At 35.7% G+C, this 23,909-nt stretch overlaps 1 protein-coding gene across 2 annotated transcripts in view; it reads right to left on the minus strand.

Annotated features, from left to right (window-relative positions):
• Positions 1-854: 854 nt before the first annotated feature.
• Positions 855-23,909, minus strand: part of CYYR1 (cysteine and tyrosine rich 1) — a 107,548-nt gene continuing 84,493 nt past the window's right edge. Inside the window, exons 3-4 of one of the 2 annotated variants that reach the window (XM_054468912.2) lie at positions 15,389-15,546; positions 855-3,271 (exon numbers count right to left, since the gene is read on the minus strand). In XM_054468912.2, coding sequence (XP_054324887.2) covers positions 3,138-3,271; positions 15,389-15,546 — 292 coding nt within the window. In that variant the 3' untranslated portion in view covers positions 855-3,137. The remainder of the gene's footprint in view (positions 3,272-15,388; positions 15,547-23,909) is intronic. The other variant, XM_063659719.1, reaches the window with a different exon arrangement.

Consider the following 23,909-nt stretch of genomic DNA (forward strand, 5'->3'; position numbering starts at 1 on the left):
AGCTGGGTAGGCAGCTGCAGAACTGATTAGACTCTGAGAACAGGCTGTGGCTCTGTTTCACCAGCTCTAACATCAGGTCTAAGGTCTCTCTCCTATCATCAGCCCTTCAGCTCTTGCAACAGCTTTCCTGCCCATGGCTCTGGAGAGGGCCAGATAAGCCTCTCGCTGCTCATGGTTCTCATGCAAGTTATTGCCTTGCTTCCATGGGAATGGACTCTCCACACAAATAAGTGAGAGACATCACAATTAGCTGACAAAGTCCATAGTTTCTCCTGGAGGAGGTGATTGGAGTGGTCTCTTTTTCAATGACTTCCTGCTATCTCACTGCATTTTTGCATAGATTTCTCTAGAGCAGCACTACCCAATAACGTAGGTAGCCCCTAGCCACATAAGGCCATGCAGCATTTGCAATGAGGTTAGTGAGACAGATGAAGTAAATTTTTCATTTAATTTCATTTCAATTAATTTAAACTTAAATGACCATATGTAGCTGATTATTGCTGTGTTGGATAATACAATTCTAGAGGTTGTTCTCATTATATTGTTGTTTTGTTAATTTATTTTGGGCTAATATTTATTGGACATTTTCTATGTGCCAGGCACTATACTTAGAATTTTGTTATCTATTCATCCAGTTTTTGCAGAACACGATGAGACTGATAATATTATTTACATTTTCCAGAGCAGAAAGTTGAATCTCAGAGATGAAGTAGCCTGCTTCAAATCACACAGGCAGGAGACAGGATTCAAAATAAAGTCTGTCTGGCTCCAGCCCTGTGTTTCCTGTATAGAAGAATGAGGCAAAGTCAGCAGAAATAGAGGGTGAAAAAAATGGACACAAGACAATGAAAATATAATCTGTGTTAGAATAGGTTCTTTCATTTTATTGCTTATTGTAAACACTTTGGCCACAGCAAATGTTAGTTTTTAAATAACCATAATTCAAAGCTTTCACATCCTATACTATTTTTCTCCAAGAAGCATCATCTATGAAAACAATCAGTGAACTCCAACAGTCTATAATGGTAATGTGCACATTTATGCTATTATGACACTTAATACAAATAGTAAAAATACTCATCTATTGTAGGCTTATGAGTTTGTAAAATGCCTTAAGGGAGGCCATAAACAACTCAAAGAAGAGATGGTGTGGACTGAACTGGCTTCTATTTGGGGAAAATTTGCAGAACATAGGAGGTATGCAATAAATGTTTATTGATGGTGAAGATGATAAAACCCTATTTCTGCTGATCTTTCCTTTCCATTTTCCTTAAAGAATATATGGTATATTTGTATTCAGCATTCTCAGAATCATCACAGAAACCCTGGCACTTTGAGAGTCATAGCTGCAGTGTAATTGGGTCTGACCACATGCAGAAGAAAAATAAATTAAAGCATATGCACTATTAAAATTGTGCTGAAAACTTTATGTAAGTCAGGGAGCCCCTCACCAGCACAGGCTGAAACTCTTGAATGCTTTGCATCCTCATATATAAGAAAATCATCAGTGCTTAAAAATCAAGGAAGTCATTCAAAACAAATTCAGCCTTTGGACCTTACTGGCAGGTAGGTTATATTTCAGTCAGATCCATATCTTTCTAATATAGGTATTTGAAAGTAATATAAGTTACTTATAATAATGATATGGTAAGCTTCTTATCTGCAAGTACAGGTACTATAACTTAAACCTTAAAATGCTTCATTTGATTGTTTCATTCAGCAAAATTCTTGGCACTGTTTTGGGATTTCACTGAATTTTGATGATGATATTGGATTAAACATTTTAGATTTAATTGTAAAATGACACAAAAATCTAATCATCTATTTCCAATGTTCAATATACAATCTTTATAAATACATGAAACAACTCATATAAAAATATAAATGTTAAGGTCACTCACAGCAAAATATGGCACATTAGAATTATTTATTAAATGCTTATACATATAAAGGTAGGCACTTCATAAAATTTGCATTTTGGTAAAAGGCAACAATTTGATGTCAGTATCTTAATTGTGTCATTAACTTTTTTAAGAGAATAGATTATCAAAATTTTACAAAGAAAAAAAAATAATAGTTTTAAGGAATTCCACAGAAGGGAATCTGAACTTCATTTCTCACTTTATTTTTGCAAGCCTGTTGTGTATCTTCAAGGTCAAGTTCTGAGATTTTTGCTCCCTGACCTAAAATCCTGTGGGAATACTTGATTTCTCATCTTTACTTGGAAGTGAAGTGTCTGCTACCTGTGGAACTTGATACAATTTTTTTTTCTCCCCACAGTTGGAATAACCTTTATTCTGATCCACTATACAGCCAGTTGATTTTTAGGTGGCAGTAGCTGGCATTGAAGAGTTCTTGGCTTCAAGCGGCTGTTGAGTCTTTTTGGTCTTGTTTTAACTCCCTAATTAAATAAATAAGATCCAACTCTTCCGGTTTTATTCACTCCTGGACACATAGAAATTCACTTCACACCCACCTAAAACACGAGCAGAACTTCTGAGGCCCAATGGACCCATCTACTATTTGATTTTGTTATCCCTTCTGGAGCATGTCTCTACCAAGACCTTCACAAAGCAATCTAGTCATTGCTCTTTCTTGTACTAAAACCAGAGTACCCATCCTGTAACTTCCATCAGGACCTCAAACAGTGCTAGGCACATAGTAAACTCTTAGGCACTCAAAATACATTTACTGATGAATGAAAGAATGAACAATTCTAGTTCTGACTTTTAAAGCTATATAGAATAAAGTTGCTTCCTTGTGTGGGCCAAATCATTTTCCCATCCTGCTTAGGTCTTCTTTATTTCCAGGATCAATACTGAAACTTTCGTCACCTAGCCCTTAAACATGATTATCAGATATTTTGTCAATTACATTACTCTTCTCTGAATGTGCTTAGGTGGATCAGCAGATCTCTTAAAATGTGGTTCCATAGAACCAAACATTAATACTCCAGATGGGGTCAGCTTTGAGCAGGGTAGAAACCTTATATCTCCTAGCAGGGATATTCCACCTGACACATTATCTGACCCCAAAAAGTATTCCTTGGAGCAATTCTTTCCTGCCTGTTTCTGAGTAGAGGCATTTTATTCCAGGCAAGATCACCCACTGGCACATGTTCTGTTCTGGGAGATAGATTATTTCCTTGAGTTTCCAGGATAAGGAGGGGGTGGAGAACGCTGTGCTGAACCCTGTGGGGTGGGGGAGTATGGAGGAGGCAAGTCTGCACAGTATTCCATCTCGTGGTCGTAACCGTAGGGTGGTGGTCCTCCTGAAAAAGAAGGGGAGGAGAACATCAAGGAGTTAGCAAATATTTGCATTTCTACTGTGTTGAAGCCACTGGGGTAGATACTTTGGGAGGGGACATAAATTGTGGCTGCAAAAATCTTAGTTTTATTAGGTCAAGACCACATATGCATGAAAGGGTAAGTGCTCTAAAATGTGGTATCATGGGTCAAAGTGTTAAGAATTGGTTGTTTAGAGAAAGTTTCTTGAAAATATGGTGCTGAAGGGGCAGAAAGAGAAGCTGAGGGACAATTCAGGTTGATCAAAAGCACTGAAGCAGGAGAGCCCTTCAGCTCAAGCAAAAAGTACACGAAATGGAGAATGGGAAAAGACAATAAGGAGTCTGGTTGTTATCACCATGGTGGGCTCTGAATGCAATGTAGAATGTATAACATGTAGCTATCATGTAGCTATCAGAGATTCTTTGAACATGGTAGTGAATATGCTTTGAGAAGACCACTCTCAGCAGTCAACAGAGGCAGAGGTAGATAAAAGAAAAGCTGCAACAATGTAATGGCATATGTAAGGGATGATAAGGGACTCATGACAGTGAGGGAAAAACATCCTAACAGTCCTTGAGTAGCCAAGTCTTTAGGTGATGACTGGGTGTGTGGAGAAAGACAGGAGAAAGTGAAAGAAGGGGTTGAGGTATTGGGTACCCAGTACAGGACTCCTATAATTGGAGGGGGATGGAACCATTACGGAAATATGAAGAAGAAGACAAAAAAGGAGGGCAAATAGGTTAGAAGATGAAGATGAAAAATTTAATTTTCTGAATCTTATTTGAAAATTTTTCTTCATTTTGTTACTACACCCTATGTCAGTGTTTTAAAAAAGTTTTTAAATTTTAAATTATTTTATTTTTTTGACTTGACAAATAATAATTGTACATATTCATGGGGTACATAGTGATGTTTTGATATGCATAATGTATAATAATCAGATCAGGGTAACTGGCATACCCATCATCTCAAACATTTATCATTTCTTTATGCTGGGAACATTTAGTATCCTCCTTCTACGCATTTGAAACTATATATTATTGTTGACTATAGTCATCCAGTGGTATAGAACACTGGAACTTATTCCTCCTATCTAGCTGTAATTTTATATCCTTTAATAAATTTCTCCCTATCCATCCTTTTTTCCTACCCTTCCCAGCCTCTAGTATCCTCTGTTCTACCTTTTAATATATTTTATGATGACTATACATAAATGTCTATTTTGTAGTGGTCTCACTTCCTTTCTCTAGTGTTGAAAAAGAAGTACTCCTTGAGCTGAAATTTATCCATGTTTCCAAGAACTGAATCATTTTGCAACATCTGAGCAACTCCCTCAGCAACCAATCTGATGAATTGCCAGAAGCTGAATCATCATCAGGATCCTGATTCTGCTTGGAAACTGACATGCCTTAATTGCCTATTGTGAATGTAACCCAAATCACAAGACCAGGGTCATAATAATGCAAATAAGTGGGCATGCTTTTAATACTAGAATGGCAGAAAGGAACAGACAACATTTCAACAAACTTTTCTAAACGTCTTCTATTAGGTTGATGCAAAAGTAAGTGCAGTTTTTGCCATTAAAGTAATTGCAAAAACTGCAGTTGCTTGCAAACGAACCTTAATTTGTACTCTTTCCAATAAGAATTTGACAGTGTTCTGATAAACAGACATAGACATACATAGGGCTTCCACCGATATGCAGACAAAAACTATGTTTTTGATATGGTTTGGCTCTGTGTCCCCACCCAAATGTCATGTCAAATTGTAATTCCCAATGTTGGGGGAGGGACTTGGTGGGAGGTGATTGGATCATGGGGGTGGATTTCCCCCTTGCTGTTCTCATGATAGTTTTTACAAGATCTGGTTGTTTCAAAGTGTGTAGCACTTCCCTCTTCTTTCTCTCTTGTGCTGGCCACGTGAAGATGTGCTTGCTTCCCCTTCACCTTCCGCCATGATGGTAAATTTCCTGAGGACTCGCCAGCCATGCTTCCCGTACATCCAGTGGTACTGTGAGTCAGTTAAACCTCTTTTCTCCATAAATTACCCGGACTCAGGTATGTCTTTATAGCAGTGTGAGAATGGACTAATACAATTTTCTTCTGGATCTTTTTAGTTTGCCTATCTTTACCAAGAGCTTGATGATTTGAACCACTGACTGACTGCCCTGTACTTGGAGGATGTGAGTAAGCAGAATTGAGCCACTCAATAGAAGAGGAAGACGGAGCCACGGTACTGAGTGGGATGTCCCCTGAGCACTCCTTGGTGGAGCAAAAGTCTTGCAAGTCTCTAGTGCGCTGGGCAGGCTGAGGGGGTTCAGCCGAGAACACAGCTCTGTAAATACATCAGCGAGGATGCATATATACAGTTTCCCCAGTGCTCCCTCAGACCCTGGGAGGCTGGGCTACTCCAAGCTCTGTTTCCTGCAAAAAAATGGAGTAAGTTCTGTGGAGTCTAAATACACATTCCCTCTGCATTATACCCACTCCTCAACTTCATTATATCTAGGAGCACTGAGACAAAGAGATTTATAATAAACTTCATCCAAGCCAAGAATGAAACACTGCAGCCTCCATGGAAAATAGGAAGTTGCAGCAGGAAACCCATTGAACTGTTTCTTATAAGCATGTGGTTCTATGTTGTTTTTCTGCCAAAGCTTTTCCCTGCCTCCCACTTGAGGAGCATACACCAGCTGATTCTGCAGATTGACTCTACATCATTCTCTGTCATGAAGCCATGGCATGTGTTTATGCGTCTGTAACAAAGCGTTTATATTCTGCCATCTGCATAAAAACTGCTGAAGGACATTTCAGCAAGAATCCCTATGGTTTATGCAGCTGCATGCTGAACATGAAAATCTAAGATATGACAGTGGTCTTTCATTCATACAACCTTTGAATTTTGGTAAAGTTCTGATGTAATGTTAAAGAGTGGTATTTTGAGGACTACCCATCAAGATATAAACATGGCACATCTTTTATAATATCAGCCACTGGAAGACATTTGAAATAATATTTGTATAATTGTGGGCTGTATTATCTTTCTTTCTTGAACATAATAAAGTTTCACTGGAAGTAAACTTTTCAAAGTATCAATTTTAGAATTCCTGATTAATCCTAAGTGGTTTTGTTCTTTTTTTACAGGTCAAATCATACTTAAAAGTTGTATGTATGCAGCTGGAGATATGTGCCTTTGAAATCCTTTCATAACCAATATTCTAATCTCCTATTTAAGTAGGGTAAATAGGCCATTTATCCTCAACGTCTGATATAGCTGTCTACAATATTAAAACATCCAGCAACGCCATGAAATTCGGAGAAGAAATGTAATGTTTTCTACCCACTCAGGCCAATATTTCTAAAGCTGATGGGAAGATGCGTGGTGTTACCCAAACTCTTCACAATTATTTCAGAAAATTTGGAAACAGAAGAAAATCATCCATAATTTTGTCACCCCAATTTAACAAATAATATGTTTATATACTGTCTCTTAGTCATTTGTGTGTAGTTGCATCCTTGCAGTCACAGAGTATAGCCTATACTTTTTCACTTTGAATTGTAATGCAAGTCTTTTCATTCTGCTGCGTATTCTTCATAAGCTTTATTAATGGCTGCCTTGGCAGTTATTCCATCCACCATTCACTATTTTGAGGTTAATTTTTTATTATAATTAATGTAGTGATGAATATCTTCTTACACATAGACTTTTTAATTATTTTGTTTTTTTTAAGAATAAAATTCCAGGAATGAATTAGCTGGCTTAAATAACACATACATTTTATTGCTTAGAACACATTATAAAACTACTTTCAAAAAGAATTATTTCATCTTGTAAGGGTATACAACTAGATTATCATTTAATATTTTAGTAAATTAAGTGAAAAATTTAGGTTTTTATTTTACTTGATAATTTCTTTGATAATAGCTAGGTTTGACACTGTTTTACATCTTGTCCACTGTTTGTTATTCATATAGAGTGAATTTTTTGTTGTTGTTCTGGACTGGTGATAGTTTCTAAATGAGGATCTTAATTTCAATGAAGATATAAGTAAGATATAAAAAAGTACACAAAATTATATATCTTTTAATAAAAACTCTTTGTCAAAATGGTTTATTATATGATTTTTACCTTACTGACATTCTGAAGTTTAAAACCATAACAAAATATGTAGTTATTCATTTAAAAAATCCCTTCTGTGTTATTTCCAAGTTTAAAAATTAGTCTTCTTTTTCAGATAGTTGATACATAACTATCCTATTTCTGAGTTTACCCATTTAAATTTATATATTTAATGCTTCTCTACATCTGTTATTTTATTTGGTATATTTTTGCATCAAAGTTTATTTTTTCTAAGTTTTAAATTTTGGTTAGGCCAAATTATCTAAATGTGGCTTATTAAATAGTCCTCAATTTTTATATCCTTTTGCTATGTCTCCTTTACAGTATACAAAATTCTAATATACCTGTTCTATTCCAATGCCCAACGTATATCTTTTTGTACCAGACACACCTCAATTTAATTATTACTGATTTTAAATAGTTTTGATACCTGGTAGAACGGATGAATCTCATGCCTTATATTTAAAGACTATTTCTTATTGCAAACCTTCTCATCTACTCTCCCCCAAACCCCACTACTCACAATTTTCCTTAACCCCACCCAGAACAGAGGGTTTAAATAAAGGCCCACACAGCTCCTGGCAAGACCTCCATTACCCCCATCCCCAGCCATATAAACTCAATACTGCCCATTTATCCTCTACAATGGCCTAACATGCGAAGATATAGTATAACCTATTGTTCCCCTTCCACTCAGATAGCATCAAGACAAATTCCATCAAGTCTCTGGAACCAACCCAAATGTCCAACAATGATAGACTGGATTAAGAAAATGTGGCACATATACACCATGGAATACTATGCAGCCATAAAAAATGATGAGTTCACGTCCTTTGTAGGGACATGGATGAAACTGGAAATCATCATTCTCAGTAAACTATCGCAAGAACAAAAAACCAAACACCGCATATTCTCACTCATAGGTGGGAATTGAACAATGAGAACACATGGACACAGGAAGGGGAACATCAGACTTCGGGGACTGTTGTGGGGTGGGGGGAGGGGGGAGGGATAGCATTGGGAGATATACCTAATGCTAGATGACGAGTTGGTGGGTGCAGCGCACCAGCATGGCACATGTATACATATGTAACTTACCTGCACGTTGCGCACATGTACCATAGAGCCTAAAGTATAATAATAATAATAATAATAATAATAATAAAAAAAGAAAAAAAATTCCATCAAGTCTCACATTCCTCTGTCACCATGAGAAAGACAGGTTTCCTTATTGTAGACCTTTAATTCTGGAAGGCTTTGCACATCGATTTATTAATTTTCCAAAAGTTCCCCACCCCCTTCACTGTGCTCAGTGGAACACAGTCTGTCACCTCACCCTCTTTCCCTGCCTTCACCATGTAACTCCTGCTTTCAGAATGAAAGTTATCTTCTGACCCTGTCTGTTTTCTCGAGAAATGAGATCTGTTGAGAAATCACCTGCTGAGAGTGAGAAGGCTGAGGGGATTTTTGAGTTTTGAGATGAAAGAAGAATGCATGAGATGGTTAACTCAGGAAGTGGAAAGGAACAGTCACATCACCTTTTTACTCTAATTAAAATCTGATTTTCCAGGAGAGGATGGCTTCCTTAGCAGCACTACCAAAGCACAGCTATTCTTTTTCTTCCACATCCTACCACCTATAGGGCCAGGAGGTGCTCAGGCTGTTCATAATCTTCATAGCCGCTTTTCAAGCTATTATCTATTCTTACTCTTTAAAACGTTTTGTAGCATATATGCCATGTTGGTTTTTTTTTTTTTTTTTTTTGAGATGGAGTCTTGCTCTGTTGCCCAGGCTGGAGTGCAATGGCGCGATCTTGGCTCACTGCAACCTCCACCTCCCGGGTGCAAGTGATTCTCCTGCCTCAGCCTCCTGAGTAGCTGGGACTACAGGCCTACAGGCACCCACCACCATGCCCGGCTAATTTTTGTATTTTTAGTAGAGACAGTGTTTCACCATGTTGGTCAGGCTGGTCTCGAACTTCTGACCTCATGATCCTCCCACCTCGGCCTCCCAAAGTGCTGGGATTACAGGCGTGAGCCACCACACCCAGCCTACCATGTGTTCTTTTCTAGCACATATGCCATGAAAAAAGAAGCACATACCATGCCTTTTTTTTTTTTTTTTTTAACGGAGTAGGTGCCTTGCTATTTTGCCCAAGCCAGGATCAAACTTGAGATCTTCCTGCCTTAGCCTCAGTAGCAGCTGGGGTGATCTTATACTACTTTCTACTCTTTCTTGTTATCAATATCTGTGGTCTGCCTTACCCCTAACTTTCATTCACTGAAGACTTAACATCTGGCCCATGGTCTGTCTTTCCTTCACAACTTCTCTTATCATTCTTGTGATTTCAACATCCACCTAACCCTGCCTCTCAAGTCCCTTGACTATTTTTCCTTCAAAAGTCTCTTCACCCTTGTTGTTGGCAATAATAGTGCTATTTTGTAAATCTTAATTATAAATCTGACCACCACCCTTTAGTATCTTTTTAGAATACTCATTCCACCGCATCTTGGACCTCACCTGGATTTCCAATTTACTAATGGCAATTTTAAAGGAATTCAAACTGATGTCACCTCTTTCCTGTCATGGTGTCCTTTGTTATTCAGCATTGATTTATGGGCCATCACTAAAATTACTCTTTTGCACCTATTGTCAATGTTCTTATCTCTTTCACCATTGCCTGGCAGAACCCCAACCCTTATTAAACCCAACACTTTGGTTATCCTGGATCAATATCTAGGAGCTTAATGTGACTAGAGAAAAATGCACAATCATGCTGAATGATTTCACTTTGAGTAAATGACCATTTTTATAAGTGTTGTGGCCTTTGGCCTTGCTCGGAAGCTATACATTTCTTTAGACATTTCACATTCTTCATTTTCTGAGATTCCTGTTTCATGCTTTTTTTTCTTCTTAACCTCAAATACCTCCTCAGCTTTCTTCACTCTCAGCAGAAGACTTGCTTCTTATTTCACTGAGAAAATTGGCATGAGCAAAAGAGAAGATCCTTTGACCACCAAGTCTACAACTCATTGAAACTGTGTTTATGTACTTATTGCCTTACATATGCTGTACATAAATAAATTGTCTCTGATCATGCTGTACATAATGAATTGTCTGTGATCCCATCAAAGGCTAGCCCCTATACTTGTGTACCGAATTTCTTCCTCAGACTTAAGGACACTGATTTCCAATAATCCCTTCTATCTTCTGTATTCATCAGTTTCCCCCTTTATGTTTACCATCAGTGTACTAGCAAAATACAGGGCACTACCATCTGGATTTCTCAATAAGAAAAACAACAACAACAACAACAAGAAAACCTCTTGACTTCATGTCCATCTCAGTTTTCTCTACCCATTTTATAGAAAAATTTTGTACTTGCTAGCTCTACTTCATCATACCCATAAATTTTGTCTGTAGCATTAATTCTGTAACCACAGTTAATATGACATCAAAGAAGGTTTTCTCAGTTCATGTTTGAATTCTCTGATTTGTACTAAAAACGTTTGCCTGGGCGAAGACTTGATGACATTAATGTATCCACTTTGTTTCCTTCCAGTGTCTTCAAGGTGAAGGCATTTTCATAGTCACAATATTATTATAGAGAATCTTTCCAGTATGAATTTTTGATGTGTAAAGAAGTTACACATCTGATGAAGATTGTTTTTAATATTCAGTACAAACACAGACGTTTTCTTTAGTATGAACATGAGCTTGTGATCTCTAAAAAGGTTTGACGAGTACTCAAAAGTCTTCTCATGTCAGTGCAGATTCTAATAAGGTTTCTGTCATGTGTGAATTCAGTGATGCAAATGGGGTATTTATTTCTTAATGAAGTATTTCCAAGAGACTTGAAAGACTACAGGCCAGTTGTTTTATTGAATGTTCCTCAACTTAGGTTTGTCAGATATTTTCTCATGCTAAGATTTAGGCTGTGATCTTCCAGGTGGGACCTACATACATGAAATTGTGTTGTCCTCAGAGTAACGTACTCAAAGGTCCATGATCTTTATCTGTCCTTTAGTAACCATAAAGTTACTTTTTTTCACTTGATAACTGACAAGAAATCTGGTGGACACTTTAAGACCTGCAAATATCCTTCTCAGCACATTCTCCTCTAGATTTAGCATCTGTTGATTTTTGGCTAACTCTTTCTTTATGATGGTCTTAAAATAATTCTTTTCAATTCTATAACTCCCTTCTACATTTATTCTTTGACATTCTTCTGTTAGGAAGAGCCCCATTCCCCTCTCCAATTGTTTGCCTATCCTATCTATCATCCATCTATCTATCTATCTATCTATCTATCTATCTATCTATCTATCTATCTATCTATCTATCTTTCTATCATCTGTCTGTCTGTCTATCTATCTATAAATCATTTCACAGGACTCAATAATATACCTCAAATCTCAATTTTCTTGATGGCACTGAAATCTCTTGCTTTCCTTTTGTTAGTATTTGACTTTTATATCTTTGCCAAGCCTTTTGTTACAGTTTTACTACATTATTTTCTTTCAGATGTGTATATCCCAAACCTGCTTTTAAAAAAAAGGGTTAATATGATCACTTTCCTTTGTTAGCACTGAAGTTCTGAAAAGTAGTGGAAATGTAAAATTTGAAAATTCTTGCTTTCATGTGGACAATTTAAAAAATAATTGCAATGAAAGAGGACGTCTGTTCATTCTACCCAATATGGCAAGAATGAAAAACTTTTGGAAGGTCACTGTCCAACATAGGGTCAGGTATGACAGCTGAATGACACTGTTTTCACCTCATGTAGAGTAATAATGTTCACTCTAGGGCTCCCCACTGTACACTTTCACCTTTGCTAAATTGTGCTCTCTGCATTTATCTGATCTGTGAGCTGTAGGACTATACAATAAGTTGGGTTGTTATCTCAATTATCATAGGGTTAATTAATTAGTGTGGGTAAAAGCATTTTGTGTTTCCATAGATGAAAGATTTTGAAAAGTATTCAATACTATTATGTGTTGCTTCCTAAACCTTTAAGTAAAATCTTAATTAGAGACTTTGAGAAGGAAATGAGAAGTAATCATGCACATTATGTTTTCGAAGACCTAGTCTTTTTTGCAGTAAAAATGCTTTCAGCATGAGGTTCATTATCTTTCTTCCATTATTCAGTTCTGAGAACAATGCATTTAATAAAAATGCAACACATTCCTGTGACCTGAAAGTATAAATGATGCTACTATAAAGTTTTAAAAACATATTTCCATCTGCTAACTGAAATTTCAAACCCAAGAAAACATGTGACCTTACATTACTATCGTGACATTTAGTATTTTCTAACTTTATTCAAAGTTTGAACTTACAGAAGGGTAAAATAAAATATTGAACATTTTATAAAAATATTTAAACATTACTTTCAATTAAACTTTTTTGATCAAGCTAATGAGTATCTAGAACATTATCTGCAAAGCAGTTCTTCATACCTTCTCTACAATGAATGTCTTTGCTTGACTTTCTCTGTTTTTCTGTTGGGTTATAGTTTAACCAAGGGAAAAAATTGAGAGGTACAAATAATAATAAAAATAATTCCATCTACTTTTTTCCTTATATTCCAACATCTTTACAGTAACCCTACCAATATTCTTGCAAGTTGGGAATATTTGAAATTGCATGTTACTTTTGTAGTGAGTACACTCCAGGGTGAAACTTAAAGTCAATTCCCTAGGGTATTGATATATGATTAATTCAGGTCTTTTCATGAGTTGTGTTCATCATTCATTCAGCTGAGTGCCCATTATATACCAGGCCTGGTCTTACATGCTTGGAATAGAGTGTTGAACAAAAGAGACCAAGATCTCTGCCTCATGGAGTTCATATTCTAGGAAGAGGAGATGAACAATAAACAATCAACATAATGATTAGCTAAACTATACGATATCTTAGAAGATTAAAAGCACTCTGGATAAAAAGCAGAGCAGCACAAAGAGAATTGGGATGCTGTCAGAAGGGACACATTACACTCTTAAATAGGGTGTATTAAATCAGGGCAGACTTCATTCAGGAGGTGACCTTTGGTTAAAGACTTAAATGAAGTGAGGGAGTCAGTTTTCTAGGCAAAGCCCTATGGTGGAAGTGTCGCCTTGTGAGTTCATGGAACAGCAAGGGAAAAAAAAATGTGACTGGAGACAGAGTGGCCAGGGAGAGAGTAGAAAAAAAGGAGGCCTGGGAAATAAAAAGAGCAGCCAATTCATGCAGTACCTTGAAGGCCTCAGTAAAGTATCTGCCTTTTACTTTGGATAAAATGAAGAACCACATGTTTTAGTGCCTCCTCTGCGGGAAATGGGGAACCGCTGGAAGATTTTGAGCACAGGAGTAATACAATCTGACATCTACTTTAAAAGGTTCACTCTGGCTACTGTGTTGAGAATAGATCCCAGGGGGCAAAGGGTGGATGCTGGGAGACCAGCCAGGATGTTATTAGAGTAAAAGAAGTGAGAGCTGATGAAGTTCTCCCACTGGGGGGGTAACAATATCTACTTCTCACTATGAGAAGTAGTCAAAATACTGTATATATTTTGAAGGTAGAGCCAAGAAGTTTTCGTGGTAGAGTGCATGGCTTCTGGCCTGAGCAACTAGAATAGAGATGCCATCAAGAGAAATGGTAAAGGCTGTGAGTGGAGAGGGGTTTTGGGGGAAATCCAAAACTTGGATCAGAAATCCAAGTTTAGACATGTCAAATTTGGGATATTTATGAGACACTCAAGTGGAGATGTTCAATAGGCACTGGGATAAAATGAATTGGTTTGGACTGGAGATACATGGGAGGCATTAGCATATAAATGGCACTTACTACCCTGAGGTTGTAATACTCTTAATACAAGCAAAGAAGTAAGTGTAGATACAATATGGAAGAAAAGACAAGACTGAGCCTTCAGATACTCCAGTATGAAAATACTATAGAGGAACTGACCAAAGAGGAACAAGAGGAATTATCATACCCTTATTGATCTGAAATTTGCTCCCTCAAGTTGAAGATGATAGAGGAAAAAAAAAAAAGGTTGACAGAGGAAGGACAGAACAGGGAATTAACACAAATACAAAGCACAGTTGCATGTAGAAGGTACCCTGTTCTTTTCCTTAGAGACAGAGAAAGAAAAGACATGAGTGTGGATGGGAAATTAACTTCCTAAGGGTGTGTTAAATTTAGAACTTGCCTGCCTTTTATATGTCAAATTGTACATGCACAGATTGACTTAGAAAGCATTATTGAAATCCTCTAATGCAAAATGCAGTATTTTGTTTATGAAGTCACATGTACTCAATATATTTTTATATGTGGAACTTCTAGCATATTCTCAATAAATATTTGTCAAATTATTAATATATTACCCTTGCTCTTTGTTGAACTTTTTTTTTCTTTTGTATTTTTAGTAGAGACTGAGTTTCTCCAAGCTGGCCAGGCTAGTCATGAACCCTTGCCCTCAAGTGATCCACCCACCTTGGCCTACCAAAGTGCTGGAATTACAGGCGTGAGCCACTGTGCCTGGCCTGTTGAGAATTTTAATATTGTGTTTAAAGCCGTTCTCTTGACATAATGAAGATATATGAAAATTTTCTTGAATGCTTTTTCTCAAGACATCTATATCTATTGGATCAGATGCCAGTTTATTGAGACATACATTATACTTTATAATTACTTGTCAGTACTCACCGGCAGGTAGACACAGTGGGTGTGAATTGCTTATTTATCTTAATTCTGGCTGACTGGCAATTGTAGTCAATGAGACAGACATTAAAAATATGAATACCTTCAAAAAAAGAAATGGATTGTATTACTTGGATCTAAGTAATCTTGATTCAGCTAGAACTTCAATCTACATGTACCTAGAAATACTCTATGAAATTGGAGGTGGTTTCAGTGACCATCTAGAATGTTTCCTTCTCTCTGTGAGGAGCAGAGGATAACTAACAAATCTGAGCCTTTGAGCGTCAACAGTTTTGCTCACCAGGATAGGAGGAGACGGTGTTGATGTGAGTCGTCCTGAGGATGCCCACGCGGGTCGCCCTGTGGTTCTTCATGCACATGCAGATACATATGGCAATCCCAGCAATGACCCCCATGATAAATACTATTCCAAAAACAATGCCCGCAATTGCAGTGCCCCTAAAAGGAAAAACAAGTAAGTTTACTCAAAAGACTTGTAAGCATTCTTTAGACTTTCTAGTAGAGCTCCATGATTATAGGACAAGTGTTTTTTTACAAATGTTCTTAAGGATAATGTGTGTGTGTTTTTTTCTTTTTTTTTTTTAAAAAAACCCCATAAGTTCCCTGAATTGATAAAGCAAATAGTCTGTATTTCAATAGATATGAGAAAGTTATAAAAATCCTCTCTAGCACCGTTGACCAATTCATCATTTAGATTCTGTTCTTAAAATTCATGTTTTGATACAAAGCACAATTCTCTAGATAGGCTCTCCAAAATAATAATTTAAAAAACCATTCTGCTGTGTATCTAAACAGCAAAGAATTTATCTATTGGGCATAGCATGTATGTGTTTAATGAAAACAACTTGGTAGATGTCAGAATATTAAGTGAAATTTAACACTCATTCCTGATTAACACTCTTCATAGAACAAGAATATTTGTTTCTTAATGAAAACCAAACCAAACTTCATATTTTTAAACTACCCAGAGAACAATTATGACAAATAAGTATCCCATTAATTCAGGAAGAATGTAAATAAAACTTTGATTTCTACTAATGTTAATGGTTTCTTTCCCCCAGAAAGTTTTAGCTCATGCAACAAAACCATAAATAGAAAAAAAGCCGAATAGCATAAAAGAGTCAACATTATGATTGTTTGTGTGGAATATAATTTGTAGGTAACTACATTTTTCCGTTATTTTGAAAAGCAATGGGGAAATCTTTATCAAAATATAAATTTTAACCAAGAAGCATCATTTTTAGCAGTGCTCCCTAAGGAAATGTAGCACATGAGCATAAATACTATAACAAGGATGTTCATCAGTGTTGTGACTAATAGCAAAATAGGAGAAACATCCTAATGTCCGTAAAAAGAGGACTGACAGAAAAAAATTCATCAGAAAATGAATCTTACATATTGATTAAAAAGGGTCAAGAGATCCACATGGATTGAAGTGAAATGTTTATGATACATGGTTAACTTAATAGTAATACTATTACTATTGATAGTAATTCGTATTCATTCAATTAATTAGTGTTAGCTTCCAGCACCATCCATGTGCCTGCAAAAGACATGATCTTGTTCTTTTTTATGGCTGCATAATATTCCATGGTGTATATGTACTACATTTTCTTTATCCAGTCTGTCACTGATGGGCATTTAGGTGGATTCCATGTCTTTTCTATTGTGAACAGTGCTGCAATGAACATTTGCATGCATGTGTCTTTATGGTAGAATGCTTTATTTTCCTCTGGGAATGAAGTAGTATTAATTGACTACTAATTCAATTAATCAGTATTAATTGACTACTAATTCAATTAATCAGTATTAATTGACTACTAATTCAATTAATCAGTATTTTCAATACTTATTAGTATTGAATACTAGTAATTAGTACTGATAGTAATTAGTATTGAATGGAAAAGCAAGTATTAACAGGATACCACCAGTAATAACAGAATAATTGCCATGAGGTAAAACTGCATTTCTGTGTATCAAGTTTTTTATTATCTACAGTGATTATCTTGTAAATGTGAAAAGTAAAAATATTCACTTCCTCATTTGCATATTCCCCAAAAGCAACCACTTCAAACCTTTCAGTTATTTTTTCTAATGCCCTTTCTCCTATTTCTCAATATTATTATTACATTATTTTATGTTTTTTGTTTTTACACATTATTTATTGGCTCCTCTTATAGTATTTGGGAATGCAGATCTCTCAGACAAGCTTTATCCTTGGTTAAATCAGTCTTCAGTATTTACATTGCCATAACTTTGCTATCTGCTGAGCCAAGCAATGTACCATAGTTACCTTTTACAAATTATTATCGCATTTATTTTACAACTTATTATTTTTAAACAATTTCCATGAAGTTTTATTTTTCCATATACATATTGATATCTGCTCCTTGCAAAAATTCCTAGAAATCTTTCCCACATTATCAGTAGCTTTTTCATACTCAAACATAGTTAAATAGCTTATCAGTTCTGTTCTGCTCCCCTGATGATTTCCTTCTTACAGCAACTAAGACTACTGGTTGTTCCGAACCTGGAACTCTTCCCCTTGAGCCCTGTTTGGTGGTCCTCACATTTAGTTTCTGGACCCAATTCTTGCTAATTCTTGGTGAACTGCATTGTTTGTTGAAGCATGTTCCTGAATGGCTTCTTAAAAATGCATTCAAAGGAAAGTAGATTTTTCAAGTCTTTGAATGCCTGAAAATGACTTAATCCTTCACTCTCACGTGATTGATAATTCATCTATGTATGAAGTTCTAAACTGAAAGACATTATTTCTTAGAAATATGAGGGCATTGCTCATTGTCTTCTAGAATTTGGAGCTGCTGTAAAGAATTCCCGTGGCATTATAATTACTTTTCTTTGTGTGATACCGTGTTTTCCTTTTCTTTCTTTCTGGAAGTTCTTAGCATTTTCTTTTTACTCTTGTTATTCTAAAATTTTGTAATGTGCCTGGATTTAAAATATATATATTTTGCCAGGTCCTTTTGGTTCTTTATGTTTGGAGGCTCATGTCCTTCAGTTGTTGAAACTTTTCCATACAATGTTAATTTTTTCTTCACTATTTTCTGTGTTCTTCTTTCTGGAAACCCATTCTGAAATAAGCTTTTGAACTTTCTGGATCGATTCTCTAATTCTTTTTAAAAATCCTTTTTAAAAAACTACTGTCTGGAGAATTTCATTGACTTTATCTTTCAAAGTTGTATTAAACTTTAAATTACAGTTATCTTATTTTTAATTTTCTGGTGCTTTATCTCATCCTCTATTGCACTCCCTTCCCTGTTTCTAGTGTCTGTGTTTCTTCCATTGATGCAGTCTCTTAATCTTTGAAAGCACCAATGATATATTCTTTGATACTTTCTCTACTGTTTGTATTTCCTCGTCCTGTCTAGGTTCTTTTTTACTGATTGTTCATTTTGATCTCATTCATGTTTGATGTTTTCTTCAAATGTCTGGTGATCCTTGAATTCTCTCCTATTAAAAAAAAAAAAAGCTTGAAGTGGCTACTTGGAAGTTTAGTTTGCAAGCCAGAATTTGACAGGTGAACTCCAAAGAACAGGACAAACTGAGATCAGTCCCCATAGATCTTTTCCTTGGGGCTATTCATTTTTCTCCATGAAAGGATTCTCCAATTTCATACTTGGGGAGCATCAGCCTCACTGCCAATATCCCGGAGCTTGGAGTTGTACTCATAAGGATATGAACTTTCATGAAATCCTTACGCTTTCATCTCAGAGACCCAGTCTCTGGCTCCGCTTTGCCTGCTGTCTTTTGGGTTTCACTCTGGAGGCTTACGGGTTTAAGTCTTCACAAACCATTCTTTGTGGTGTAAAAGCATGATCTCTGAAGGCAGATCACCTAGGTACCAACTACAGCTGGGGAACCTTGGGCATGTTGCTCAACCTCTCTGTGCCTCAGTTTCCTCATTTATAAAGTGAAGGTCAGTTTGGTGCTCATTTGACTCTCCTGTCAAATTTCTTGTCATGAGTCTTGTGTTCCTGGACTTATCTGTTGGGTAAATAGGTCCTTATTCTCAGTGGTACCTGAACATCTATCCTATACTTTTCTGGGACTGGCCATAATTTCTTACCCCAAACCACTGGGGCCAGATCTGTCTCATAGTCAGAAATTTTCAGATTTTGTAAAGAAAATACATACACTACACATTGTGAAATATTCCCAGGGGCAGCTAGGGTAGCATGTTGAGAACATTTATATTCCTACAGTGAAGGTGGGAATATTAACGCTGTTAGATTATATGGGGACTAGACAAAAGCCAGAGGTTTGTTCAGGTCAAGTCTGGCCACCAACTGACCTTTATCTGCAATTCTGAAATCCTCAGAAAACTCTGAAAAGTGAAAGTGCACATAAGGGATTGTGAAGCTGTATTTATACTTTCCAGAGGATATTTTCTCTCTAACACTTTTCCCCACCTACATATAAAAATAGAATGCCATTAAGAATATAAATAAACTCCTTTAAAATACTTCTATAGGCATTTTTACTTTGTTATTAAGATGGCAGAATGTGAGACATATTTAGATGTGTTGCTATTAGTAATTAAATAATAGCAGAGTCCAGTAGTTTAATAAATAAACCTTTTCAAGAAAAAAAGATCTATGAAAGGAGATAATTTGAAGTGAGAAGATTAAAAGTGATCTAGAAACTTCCTTTATTGTAAGTTTCAGGTCCAAATAAGATTAAACTGGAGGACTTAATTTATGTTCCAGAAATAATCAATGGCCCAGTTATTCAGGCATAGAGTTTCCAAACTATGTGTTATGGAAGCTGTTACGATATCAAATTGGGACATATTTATATTCATTAATTCTTTTCTTAAATAAAGGAAAGTAGAAAATTAGTCACATCTTGTTTCCTTGTTGGCAGCTCTAGCAAAAGTGCCTGCTCTTGAGGTCAATAATGAGGTTGCAACTAATGTATTAAATTAGTTTTTTTGATTAAATCATGAAGTTGGTGCCCTTGATCCTTTCATACCCATTAGCAATCGTAAATTAGTTATTTAAGACATGGCAAGTATAAAATTTACAGCATTATTTACTTTGTAATTAATAAAAAGAAACAATAAACAAATAGTAACTTTCCTGCATATAAATAATTGGCTCAGTCAACTGCTGGAAAGTGAGAAGCTATTAATTTGAAAAATCTGGCATCATTAAAACCTTGAAAAAATTTCAGAGAATGTATTTTTTTTAAACAACGCTTTGCAGGGTTTGCACATTTTCCTCTCTCCTTGTAAACTTTTATTTTAAAATAATTATAAATTCACAGGAAGTGTAAAAAGAGTACAGAGAGAGCTCATGTACCCTTCACCCAGTTTCCCCAAATGGTTACATCTTAAGTAACAATGGCACAACATGAAAAGCAGGAAATTGACATTACTATCAGGTGTATGTATAGTTCTATGTCATTTTAACACAGGCACAGAGTCATATAACCACTACAGCAAGCAAGGTACAAAACTATTCCATCATCACAAGATATTTCCCTTTTGCTATTACTTTGCTTTATGGTCATATCCAACATGCCTTCTCTCTGCCATCAATAACCCCGGGCATCAGCAATCTGTTCTCCATTTCTGTAATTTAGTCATTTCAAGAAGATTATACAAATGGAATCATACAGCATGTGAGTTTTGGAGATAGTCTTTTTTTCCCTCAGCGTAATGCCTTTGGAATCCATTCCAGTTTCTGCATGTATCAGTAGTTCTTTCCTAGATGAGTAGTAGTCCATGATATGGTATAACACAGTTTGTTTAACCATTATTTATTGTAGGGCATTTTGGTTTGACAAATAAAGTTGCTATAAACAATCATGTACAGATTTTTGTGTGGACACAAGTATTCATTTCTCTGCAATAAATGCCCAGAAGTGCAATTACTGGGATGTATGATAAATGTATGTTTGAGTTTTAAAGAAACTTCCAAGTTATTTACATTCCTACCAGCAAGGTATGAGAGATCCTCTCTGCGTCCTTGCCGGTATCTAGTTTTATACTTTATTTTTTAGCTGTTTTAACAGATAAAGCATTAAGTGTAGTGGTATTTCATCATAGCCTTAATTTGCATTCCCGTAATGGCTAGCAAGGTTGAACATCTTTTCGAAAGCTTATTTGCCATTCATCTTCTTCAATGAAATGTCTACCCAAGTCTTTTGCCCATATTCTAATTGGATTGCTTGGTTATTTTACTATTGAGTTTTTGAGAATTATTTGAGTCCTTTACAAAATATGTAGTTTGCGAATATTTTTACTGGTCTGTAGCACATCTTTTCATCCTCTCAACAGGGTCATTCACAGAACAAAAGTTTTTAAATAAAGTCCAATCTATCATTTTTTTTCTTTTATGGATTGTGCTTTGGGGTCATATGTGGGAACTTTTCACCAAGCCCTAGGTCCTGAAGACTTTCTTCTATGTTTCTTTCTAAAAGACTGATTGTTTTACATTTGATATTTAAACCTATGATCTATTTTTGTTTAATTTCTGTACAGGTATTAGATTTAGGTTGAGGTTCATTATTAATAGATTATTTTGCCTGTGGATAGCCAACTACTTCAGTACCATTTATTAAAAGCACTCCTCATTTCCCCATCGCATGGTTTTTGCACCTTTGTCAAAAATCAGTTGGCCTGTGCAGGACTGTTTCTAGGTTCTAATTTAGCTAATTTTTTTTTCTTTTTTTGCAAAATGAGATTTTATAATGAAGATATTAAATGTATCTATGGTGGCTGAAATAATAATATGAAACTGTCTTTTATAACAAAGCTCAGAGATAATATATTTTATTCCATAAATCGCTTTTCATGAGTAAAAAAAGATTCTGATAATGTTGCCATGTTACAGTAACACTTTTAGGCTTAGCACTGCTGTACAGCAGCTTACTAGTTATCTTGATGTGGTTTCACTATTAATATTAAATAATACTTAATGAAAATAGCAGATATGAAAAGCACACCAGGGTAATATTTATCTTCTTCTTGGATACGACCCAATTTACAAATGCATTTTAAAAAACTGGAAATCAAAGGGCTTATGAATATTCTATGTAATAATTTAGTAACAGCAGTCCCAATAAAGTAGAAAAATTAAAAAGGCCATGCAGATATTTGATATCTATATTTAATATCATACAGATATTTTATACCTATACAAAAAGTGGAGAAAATTCTAGAATATTTTTGTTAGGCTAAACTTCCACACGGAAATAGGAGTTTGAAATAAAATACCTTTACTTTTGAAATAAGTCAAAGGTAAAAATATCAGAACAGAGAGTTTTCTGGAAAAAGTAACCATAACTTCAAAAGAATAAACTTAAAATAGGTTTATTTCTTATTAAAATAAAAAAATTATAAGTGAAGCTAAAGCATTTTTACCTTTTGTTAAAGAAGGTAATATTTAGTGGACTTATTTATTTGTGATGATATACATGAGATGAATTAAGCAATAATAAAAATCCTATTCTGACTATAGGGCTGAAAGTCGACTACATACATGAGAATAAATCTTGGCAAAATTCTATATCAGATCATCCTACTTCCTCAATAATTCATTCTTTTTGGCCAATTCATTAAAATATTGTAATACCCTTGAATACAATATTTTGTTATAAAATCATTGGCAATTTTAGTAACACTTTGACTTGCTTAACTTAAAAATAATGCATTTTCTTCTCTGTTGCTTAAATAAATAATTACAGAAAATAATAGAAAAACAAACTCAATGGAGTATCATTTTCACTATTAACAGTATTTACTTATATTAATCATAGGATCTGAGAACTATTTCTCTTTCTATTTTTGTCTCTATGAGTCTGGTTACATGTACATCTATGTATACGTGTATCAGATAAGAAGACTATAATATCAAATAGTTAAATTGCTATTAAATATTGTTACTACACCAAGTGTAAAACGCTTAGGAGGGTAGGAAGACCAATCCATGTAATTTTTTAGTAAGTCTACATTACTTGTAAAAAAAAAACAAAACCGTAAAATCCAAATATGCCAAAAATGTTTATTTTGCCTTTTTTTTTCATTCTGGTGACTCCCCTTAATGACTTCACTCAACATATCCTCTTTCTTGGGGCTTTATAGATAACTTCTTTCTGTTAGCCTCATGATAATAAAACTAGAAACTAATATCACTTTGAATGAATACATTTACGTGATTTATTGACTCAAGCACCGTGACAGAGACAATTGTGTAACCCAATATTCATTTTCTACATTTTCCTTGATAAAAGATGTCTGAGGGTTGACTAAAATAAAGACTACATCTTCCCCTACCTACCTTCCTTCCTTCCTTCCAGACAAGGTCTAACTGCGTCACCCAGGCTGGAGTGCAGTGGCTCACTGAAGTCTCAACCTCTGGGCTCAAGTGATTCTCCCACCTCAGCCTCCCTAGTAGCTGGCACTATGGGCACATGTCACCATTACCAGCTAATTCTGTAATTTTTGTAGAGACAGGATTTCACTATGTTGCCAGGCTGGTCTCCAACTCCTGAGGTAAAGCAATCTGCCTGCCTCAGCCTCCCAAAGTGCTGGGATTACAGGCATGAGCCACCATGCCTGGCCAACACTACATCTTCCAGGTAGCCTTAAAGCTAGTGTTTTTTTTTTTTAACATCTTGAGTTTTGGAAAATAAGTTATAATAAAATATTTTGTGTCAATTCTCAGGAAACCTCCTTAAAAGATGGCTGGAATGGGACTTTTCTCCCGTTTTCTATCTTACCTTCCTTTCAGCTTTCTGAAATAGGAGTGTAATGGCTGAGCTCTAGTCTCCAAGGT

The sequence above is a fragment of the Pongo pygmaeus genome, chromosome 22 (genome assembly GCF_028885625.2).
Source record: "Pongo pygmaeus isolate AG05252 chromosome 22, NHGRI_mPonPyg2-v2.0_pri, whole genome shotgun sequence".
Lineage (NCBI taxonomy): Eukaryota > Metazoa > Chordata > Mammalia > Primates > Hominidae > Pongo > Pongo pygmaeus.